At 38.0% G+C, this 10,679-nt stretch overlaps 1 protein-coding gene across 2 annotated transcripts in view; it reads right to left on the reverse strand.

Annotated features, from left to right (window-relative positions):
• Positions 1 to 10,670, reverse strand: part of LOC139766668 (WD repeat domain phosphoinositide-interacting protein 3) — a 105,413-nt gene extending 94,743 nt beyond the window's left edge. For both annotated transcript variants that reach the window (XR_011716935.1, XM_071695568.1), the window contains exons 1-4: positions 10,448 to 10,670; positions 6,025 to 6,201; positions 3,294 to 3,476; positions 235 to 381 (exon numbers count right to left, since the gene is read on the reverse strand). Coding sequence is in view for 1 of the 2 variants with exons in the window: in XM_071695568.1 (XP_071551669.1) it covers positions 235 to 381; positions 3,294 to 3,476; positions 6,025 to 6,201; positions 10,448 to 10,514 (574 nt within the window). In the remaining variant the exon portion in view is untranslated. The remainder of the gene's footprint in view (positions 1 to 234; positions 382 to 3,293; positions 3,477 to 6,024; positions 6,202 to 10,447) is intronic.
• Positions 10,671 to 10,679: the final 9 nt, after the last annotated feature.

The following is a 10,679-nucleotide window of genomic DNA, read 5'->3' on the forward strand; positions in this document are numbered from 1 at the left end:
TACAGAGCCAATTTACAGCATTGTAATATATATGTTTATGGGAAAACATGTTAAATCATCACTAAACCAAATGTATGGAGGCTAGGAATAATTCATTTTGTCCACATTATGCAACATGTAGGATAATGTTATCTTGTGACAAGAACAGCATGAAAAATGTGATCCAATGGTAGATACTGGGAGTGAAGTACTGGAAGGCACTGAATAATACCATAAAACAGCAATAAATCTTACCTATACAACTTAATGCTGAGTCGTGGGCAAGGATATCCTGAGGAGATTTTTCTGTGTTGGCAAGATCAATGATAAGCACGTGACCAACACGAGGTCCTGGGAAGGCTAGTAGTGAATTGTTGCTATTGGGACAGAGGACACACAATCCTAAAGAAAATTTACTTTCAATTAGAGATCATCATGAATCTTAACTTGTGATTGTATCAATAACATACAAAATCAAACTGTATGTATGGGCTATATTCTCAATGGTAAACATCTATTTGATCAGAAAACAATTTCACCATCTGTAATTAACTATATTACAGCTTTTTATCGCTTGGGTCTACACACAACAAATGAGTACTCTCATTCATTTCTCACAAATGCATAATGACATATACACAGAGAACATAACATTTAAGTGCACACATTATTAATTTTTCTTACTCACGCAAACATAACTCTAACTTACAGTATTCACACAAGCATTTACATATCTGCACACACCTACATCCTGTCTTTTTCTCTCTGTATACACAGGCAGCTGCTAATGTACCACAAAAGCAAATATCAAATACTAAAGCAAGGAAGGGAAATAGAAATTTTCCTCTATTATCTTGTCAGAAGGCATTTTACAGGGCAAACTACATGATTATACTGGAGCAAGTAGCACATGAGGTTGATTAGGAAAATGGTTCATGAAGTTCCTACCAAACAAAATTTCAAATTCAAATATCATATTATATTTTTTATCAGGAGCTCCTCAAGGAACAGTATTAGCCTCCACAGCCTTCATAATAATGAAAACTAACACAGATATAAATTATTATTATCGTACTTGATTGGAGTTTCCCGTAACAGCAAGGTAGTGCCAGGAAATGGACAAAGAACGTCTCATCCACTCATATACACATACATACATACATACATAAACACCCATACATGCACATATTTATCATTTATCATACTAAATTATTGCTTCCCATGTCAGCAAGGTAGCACCAGTAGACAGATGAAGAATGGCCCATCCACTCACACATATTTATATATATATAAATGCCCATATATGCAAATATACATACCAACATATACACATATACATATACTGTTATACATACACAGACATATACATATGTGCACATGTACATATTCATACTTGCTTGCCTTCATCCATCCCTGGCACTACCCCACTCCACAGGAAACAGCATCTCTACCCCCAGCTTCATCAAGGTAGAGCCAGGAAAACAGACAAAAAAGGCCACATTCGTTCACAGCCTCTAGCCATCATGTGTAGTGCACCAAAACCACAACTCCCTATCCACATCCAGCCCCCACAGACCTTTCCATGCCCTGGTTTAGTCCACTGACAGCACATTGACCCCATTATACCACATCATTCCAATTCACTCTATTCCTTGCACACCTCTCACCCTCCTGTATGTTCAGGCTCTGATTGCTTAAAATCTTTTTCACTCCATCCTTCCACCTCCAATTTGGTCTCCTGCTTCTTGTTCCCTCCACCTCTGACACATATATCCTCTTTGCCAACCTTTCCTCATTCATTCTTTCCATATGTCCCATTCATTTCAACACACCCTCTTCTGCTCTCTCAACCACACTCTTTTTATTATTACATCTCTCTTACCCTTTCATTACTTACTAGATCAAACCACCAAACACCACATATTGTCCTCAAACATTTCATTTCTAATACAACGCTATCTATAGCCCATGCCTTGCAACCATATAATGTTGTTGGAACTATCATATCTTCAAACATACCAATTTTTGCTCTCCAAGATAACACTCTCTTTCCACACATTCTTCATCACTCCAAGAACCTTTGCCCCCTCCCCCATCCTACAACTCACTTCTGCTTCCATGGTTCCATTCACAGCCAAGTCCACTCCTAGATATCTAAATCACTTCACTTCCTCCAATTTTTCTCCTTACATGGCAAGAGTGCAAATAACTGGGAGATGTATGAAAGAAAGCAGCAGGAGATCAAGAGGAAAGTACTGGGGTTGAAAAAGTGGGAAAATGAGAGTAGGGGTGAGAGAGTATCATTAAACTTTAGGGAAAATATAAAGAAGTTTTGGAAGGAGGTAAATAGCGTGCAAAAGACAAGAGAACAAATGGGGACATCGGTGAAGAGAGCAAAAGGGGAAAAGATGACAGGTAGTGATGAAGAGGAGATGAAGTGAGTATTTTGAAGGATTGTTAAATGTGCTTGATGATAGAGTGACAGATGTAGGGTGTTTAGTTTGGGGTTGTATGCAATGTGAGAGAGTCAGGGAGAGTGGTTTGGTGAAAAGATAAGAGGTGGTGAAAGCCAAGCGGGAGATGAAATCCTGCAAGGTAGCAGGATCAGATGGTACTGCAGACTGGAAAATCTAATGTAAATGAAATACAGAAAAGAAAAAATAAGCATTATTCATATGAAAGCCTGCATGGTCTCTGTGACCCATGAGAGTATCATTACTGAAGTGGTGAAACTTGTCATTTCCTCAATGATGGTTCTCTCATCTGCACACTGCAGCACTACATATGGTCTGCTACATATTTCCAAACTACACATTATGCATCAAGTGCTGCCATATATTTTCTCTAATAAAATGCTTTTCTTTTACCTGCACTTGTCTTTTCATGCTTCCATATTTCTAATTTTTCCCTTGCTTGAACTTGATGTAGCAAACCTGATTTTTTCCACAGTAAAAGCCTGTGACACCCAATTCACTTCCCTGAAAGCCAAATCATCATACAGCATTCCTCAGCAGATGTTATATGCACTGGTTTTAACTCCCCTTGAATGTACACACATGGTCAGCAAGTAAATCATGGGACAGATTCTGCACATGCTTCGATTCTATTAACGATGAAAACATAAATAGATCAGCAATTACATATTCATTCCTTACATTCTAAATCAAACATACGAGATGAAGCTTAGACACTTATGTGGGCTGCCCTCATAATACACACTTCACTCTTCCTACGCTATCTACTCAATTATTGTTAGTGATATTCAATAGGGACCAAACAGAAACATCAAAAGAATAAATGCTGTGCAAGCTCACCTTTAGGGTTATTAGCCGTGTCAAATACATGAAGCTGCTGAGGATTTGACGTAAATGTATAAACTTTTATCATGGTGTCAAGGATGACTACAATGCGATCTCGGCGCAACCGCACACCACGCACTTCTGAGGCAAATTCTAATTCAATAACATGCTTCTTTTTCAGATCATCCCAAACCATAACTGAAACAGTGGATGGTACCATCAAGTCTAAATACCTTGAATGAGATATGAAAATAATATTTATTTATTTATTTTGATTTGTCGCTGTCTCCCGCGTTTGCAAGGTAGCGCAAGGAAACAGACAAAAGAAATGGCCTAACCCACCCCCATACACATGTATATACATACACGTCCACACACGCAAATATACATACCCATACATCTCAATGTACACATACATATACACACACAGACACATACATATATACACATGCACACAATTCACACTGTCTGCCTAAATTTATTCATTCCCATTGCCACCTCGCCACACATGGAATAACATCCCCCTCCCCCTCATGTGTGCGAGGTAGCGCTAGGAAAAGACAACAAAGGCCCCATTCGTTCACACTCAGTCTCTAGCTGTCATGCAATAATGCCCGAAACCACAGCTCCCTTTCCACATCCAGGCCCCACACAACTTTCCATGGTTTACCCCAGACGCTTCACATGCCCTGATTCAATCCATTGACAGCATGTCGACCCCGGTATACCACATCGATCCAATTCACTCTATTCCTTGCCCGCCTTTCACCCTCCTGCATGTTCAGGCCCCGATCACTCAAAATCTTTTTCACTCCATCTTTCTACCTCCAATTTGGTCTCCCACTTCTCCTTGTTCCCTCCACCTCCGACACATATATCCTCTTGGTCAATCTTTCCTCACTCATGAAAATAATAACATGTAATTAAAGTTTTCACTGACACTTAATAACAACTAAAGTCTCATATCAAAGAGACATGTTGGCAACCTTCAAAATTTGAAAACAAGAAATCTGAAAAAACAGTGAATGTACAAGGAGAGCAGGGATGATTAAAATGGTATATCTCAATAAAATACACAAAATAGGGACAAGAGAAAACAAAAGTAAAGGACATAAATTTAGCATATAAGAATCCAAGAAAAGGTGATGAGAACAATGCTCTTGAGGGAGTCTTTCCTAGGATCATTTTCCTGCATACTAAAACACAGTTCATCAGAGATAAAATGGTGAAAAGATTAAAGCAGGTATCTGATGTCAAAACGGACAGTGGTGGGTCAAAGCTGTTAAGTACTACTGCATTTAGCAGAGTTATTAATTAAAGTAGGGGTAAAAGAATTCTATTAAAGTGGATGGCAGCTAACTCAATCATAGCTGATGTTTGCAGAAAATAAAGATCATCTGAGAAAGTTTGTAATAAAGATTTTGGAAAGAGTTGGATAAATGCTACTGCAATGACAAGTGTGAATCTGCATATGTATAGGTAGTTGCTACTCTAAATGCAGCTTTAGACACAGTTCATATGTTAAAAAGAGGAGCTGATGAGTGAAGTATGAGAGGGGTAAAATGGGACTTTGAAGAAGGATGTGTCTTCCTTATGAATGGAAACTGGAAAATGACATAAGTTCATGGAATGCATAGAAATGTAAGAGCAGCTAATAATATTCAGTAAATGATATAACTTTCCTTATGATCTTAAGTTCATGGAATGCACAAGAATGCAAAAGCTGCTGAAAATATACAATGAATCATATTATTTTTCCTAACGAATGTATACAGATAATTACAACAAAGTCTATGGAATGCATAAAAATTTGAAAGAAGCTGACAGTATACAGTAACTAATATAATTTTCCCTATGAAAGGATATTGAATAATGACAAAAGGAGCTAACAATATACAAAAACAGATATAACACAGCTAATAACAATTTTAGGTACCATAAACGAGCAGAAAACTGGAAGAGGAGAGAAGAATGATTAACATGGGAGAAAGAAGAAAAATGGAAAACTAATGATCATGTCAAAAGCCAAAGCAAAGCAGTTATGCTGGAGATGACAGAGTATCAAGGTGTAAACATATTTAACTAAAATATAATATGAACGAGGAGAAGAGGGAGACCAAATTGGAGGTGGAAAGATGGAGTGAAAAAGATTTTGTGTGATCGGGGCCTGAACATGCAGGAGGGTGAAAGGAGGGCAAGGAACAGAGTGAATTGGAGCGATGTGGTATACCGGGGTTGACGTGCTGTCAGTGGATTGAATCGGGGCATGTGAAGCATCTGGGGTAAACCATGGAAAGCTGTGTAGGTATGTATATTTGCGTGTGTGGACGTATGTATATACATGTGTATGGGGGTGGGTTGGGCCATTTCTTTCGTCTGTTCCCTTGCACTACCTCGCAAACGCGGGAGACAGCGACAAAGCAAAAAAAAAAAAAAAAAAAAATAATAATATGAGAATACTATACATGCTTTATCTGCTTTGCATTAGAAGCTTACTATATATGAAACAGCAACAATAATCAAACCCTTCCACACATATACATACTGCCAAATATCAATCACTTGTCAAATTATACACATAGGAAGTCAAGGATTGTTGCATGCAGGTCTATCAAAGCAGGACAACTTTCACAACATATGCATCATAAACCTGAATGGAAAGAATCTACATCCTAATATGAAAATGAAATAGTTCAGTGATCAACATTCTTATTTTGAAACTGACACCAGTTTCCAGTGCACTTACCTTTATTTGTTGGATATTTGGGATGAGACCCACCACCAACAAGAGCCAAGTAGTTGCACCTGAAAAGCATTTCCACATATCCAATGCCTCCATCAGAAAAGTCTTGTCTCTCCTTTTCCTTCAAAGGATCACAATTATAAACTCTAAATCCTGTGTCCATTCCACAAGCAAAACATCCTGATAAAGAGAGAAGCATAAGAAAATTGATTACATTTACGGTCTTCAAAAATTGTAAACACTACCCTTCATGTCTGCACATCGTTACAAGATTTCATTTACTGTGCCTTGTCACCATGATAACCAAGATAGTACAGTATCCTCAGGACCTTATAAAAAAAGCAGGAAATTCCAATAAGCAAAAATAACCAGAAAAGAAGCTTATCTATCAAACTTTGAAAATATCAGTTTCAACAGAACCTAAAGAAACTTCACATTAATTTTGTTAGCAGCCAAGGGGAATCTTAATTTTCAGTGTTACAGTCAAAATACCCTAATGTTAATATCAACTGTTGCAACATCACATCATGGAGTATGTTACCTGGAATGCATTCATGCTCTCTAGTGCATTTGTGTATGCTCAAACACAATCCTCTCCCTCCCTCCGAGGAAGTTGATGTAAACGTGTTCATTTTTTTTTTTTTTTTTTTCATACTTTGTCGCTGTCTCCCGCGTTTGCGAGGTAGCGCAAGGAAACAGACGAAAGAAATGGCCCAACCCCCCCCCCCATACACATGTACATACGTCCACACACGCAAATATACATACCTACACAGCCTTCCATGGTTTACCCCAGACGCTTCACATGCCTTGATTCAATCCACTGACAGCACGTCAACCCCTGTATACCACATCGCTCCAATTCACTCTATTCCTTGCCCTCCTTTCACCCTCCTGCATGTTCAGGCCCCGATCACACAAAATCTTTTTCACTCCATCTTTCCACCTCCAATTTGGTCTCCCTCTTCTCCTCGTTCCCTCCACCTCCGACACATATATCCTCTAGGTCAATCTTTCCTCACTCATTCTCTCCATGTGCCCAAACCATTTCAAAACACCCTCTTCTGCTCTCTCAACCACGCTCTTTTTATTTCCACACATCTCTCTTACCCTTACGTTACTTACTCGATCAAACCACCTCACACCACACATTGTCCTCAAACATCTCATTTCCAGCACATCCATCCTCCTGCGCACATCTCTATCCATAGCCCACGCCTCGCAACCATACAACATTGTTGGAACCACTATTCCTTCAAACATACCCATTTTTGCTTTCCGAGATAATGTTCTCGACTTCCACACATTTTTCAAGGCTCCCAAAATTTTCGCCCCCTCCCCCACCCTATGATCCACTTCCGCTTCCATGGTTCCATCCGCTGACAGATCCACTCCCAGATATCTAAAACACTTCACTTCCTCCAGTTTTTCTCCATTCAAACTCACCTCCCAATTGACTTGACCCTCAACCCTACTGTACCTAATAACCTTGCTCTTATTCACATTTACTCTTAACTTTCTTCTTCCACACACTTTACCAAACTCAGTCACCAGCTTCTGCAGTTTCTCACATGAATCAGCTACCAGCGCTGTATCATCAGCGAACAACAACTGACTCACTTCCCAAGCTCTCTCATCCCCAACAGACTTCATACTTGCCCCTCTTTCCAGGACTCTTGCATTTACCTCCCTAACAACCCCATCCATAAACAAATTAAACAACCATGGAGACATCACACACCCCTGCCGCAAACCTACATTCACTGAGAACCAATCACTTTCCTCTCTTCCTACACGTACACATGCCTTACATCCTCGATAAAAACTTTTCACTGCTTCTAACAACTTGCCTCCCACACCATATATTCTTAATACCTTCCACAGAGCATCTCTATCAACTCTATCATATGCCTTCTCCAGATCCATAAATGCTACATACAAATCCATTTGCTTTTCTAAGTATTTCTCACATACATTCTTCAAAGCAAACACCTGATCCACACATCCTCTACCACTTCTGAAACCGCACTGCTCTTCCCCAATCTGATGCTCTGTACATGCCTTCACCCTCTCAATCAATACCCTCCCATATAATTTACCAGGAATACTCAACAAACTTATACCTCTGTAATTTGAGCACTCACTCTTATCCCCTTTGCCTTTGTACAATGGCACTATGTACGCATTCCGCCAATCCTCAGGCACCTCACCATGAGTCATACATACATTAAATAACCTTACCAACCAGTCAACAATACAGTTCATATGTGTTCATAGCTCACATATTTTCAGCATCATGAAAAATAATGTAAATCTCAGCTGCTATGGGATGACATGAGGTTTTCATAGGCTCAGCTGATTTCTTACTGTGTTTCACCTAAATTCACATTAACTAACCTATATTTCCCATGATTTTCATATCCCTCCCCACTGCTAGCTACTCATTATCATAAACCATTAAAAAAAATTCCAAATTACACACCTCCTGCATTACACCATACACTACCAGTTCAAAAGAAAGTTAGTCCTTTTATGGTACCATTAAACTAATGACTTGCCAAGAAAAACATCATCACTAAATGACTCAAAGGAAGATGTTTAACGAAAAACTGGTGTAGCCTCCAAATACAGCTAGCACATATGAATGGAAGACATCCAAATATTTTAATTAAAATTAGAATGCTTTTAATACTGACAAAGAAAATTAAAACTTACACAACACACACAGATATGCATGATTTCCTGATAATGATTTACTTAAAGGGCAATACAGTAATAACCTATTTTTCCTTTTCTTTCCTTGAGAATTGTAGATCACGAGCTGAAGGGTACAAAGAACGGCTGATAAGGTATGAATAAACTGACAGTTGGGAGGGTTATGAAGTTATAGGAAACTGTTGTTAAACACTGTAAAACCATATATATATATATATATATATATATATATATATATATATATATAAAACACCTAAAAGTCAACAGAAACTCCGACAACTTCACCTAATATACCCTAAAAGCCCAGATTTACCTTAAATTTCAATGTTGTCAAAATATTTGCCAATATATAATTCTCATGCTATGAAATACCTTGTGGTCATATATGTGGGCTGATAATGCATTTATGCAAAAGAATCCATTCACAAGAACTATACAGGAATGAATACAAGGCTATGAAGATCAGGAAATGATAAATGTTATCAACACAAGGCTATGAAGATCATGAAATGTAAAATGTTACTCAATGTAAAAGAAGCTTTAAAAGACTACTATTAATCAACAAAAACTGTTAAAACTGTTAAAACCTACTGGTAACCTACCTTTTCCTGGCCGATTAGATTTACCTTAAATTTCAATGTCAAAATACACCCATTACTTTTGTTTGCTGTGTAATATCACATGGTCAAGTAAAAATGGATCCCTTTCAGTCTGCAAGCATGTAAACAATGCCCAACAACTACTTATCAATGACTAAAACAGTTAAATCCTTTTCAAATAACATGTAAAACTGAGAAATTCTAAGAATGTTTACTTAATTTCACATTTCACTTCATCCTTTCCCTGAACCTCAAAGTCAGTCCTACTCCCTAGTTGATATCCTTACCCATGAATCATGTCAAGCTATGCCACTTTTATGGTACTCTCCATATAGTATGCTAATGTTCTCACAGAAAAAAATTCAACATAAAAAGTATTTCTCTGGTGCCCCTATAAGTATAACATTCTCAATCATAAGCTATTTGTTTTCCTAAATTATTTCTGATAAGCAAGAGGAGTTCTGGAATACTGATTTCATCTGGATTTAGTCGATATGTTTATGTTAAATCAGATGGGTTTACATTATTTTTTCTATTACTTTCACTAATCTATGCAAGCTTAACCAAAACTAACTCTAGTAAGAAAACAATACTGAAATGCTTATGTCAGGATTTATTATCTGAAAGAAATAGATACAATATAAGTATGAATACAAATATGCCATCATATACTATAAACCGATTTCCTCCATTACAAAACGTTTATTCCTGCATCAACACCCTAAATTCAGAGCCTTTTCTCTTACTGCAGCCTCTACGTCACTAATTTGAGGACAAGTTACGATAATTCATTCTTTCTTAATAAATGATATACTAGTATAACATGATACAGTATGATCACAATAAAATGTCCCAAGACATGATCAACTCCAAACTATCCTAATACGAAATGAACCACGAGTTTTAGCTTCAGGGTTATGAACCTCCATATAAACTTATGATAAATGTCATATTAATGTGGCCCTGTTTTTTCCTATGGGAACCTAAATTCACAGTGCCACTTCACAGAGAATAATTATGTGAGCCGCTAGGCTTCTTTCCTGGCTTTCGTACTCAAAACAAGCTACGTCTTCCTGGCAATGGGACTTGCGGCACTATGGTTACTCTCTCACCTTGATCCTGGTTGAACCCAGCATATGCCAGGCCATTACCATATGGATTTTTGGGTCCTAAATTCATTGCGGTGATTCAGAAGGAAGGTAAATGCCTTTTAAAATCTATAAAGACGTCTGCCTGACATTTATCTCTGCCTCGCCGAGTCTACGCCATACGTTCCAATAATAAATGCTACTGTTTGTAGAACAGATGAAATGGTAAAAGTATGCGTTTTTTCCTCTTAGAGAT

Source organism: Panulirus ornatus, chromosome 58, assembly GCF_036320965.1.
Source record: "Panulirus ornatus isolate Po-2019 chromosome 58, ASM3632096v1, whole genome shotgun sequence".
Classification (NCBI taxonomy): Eukaryota; Metazoa; Arthropoda; class Malacostraca; order Decapoda; family Palinuridae; genus Panulirus; species Panulirus ornatus.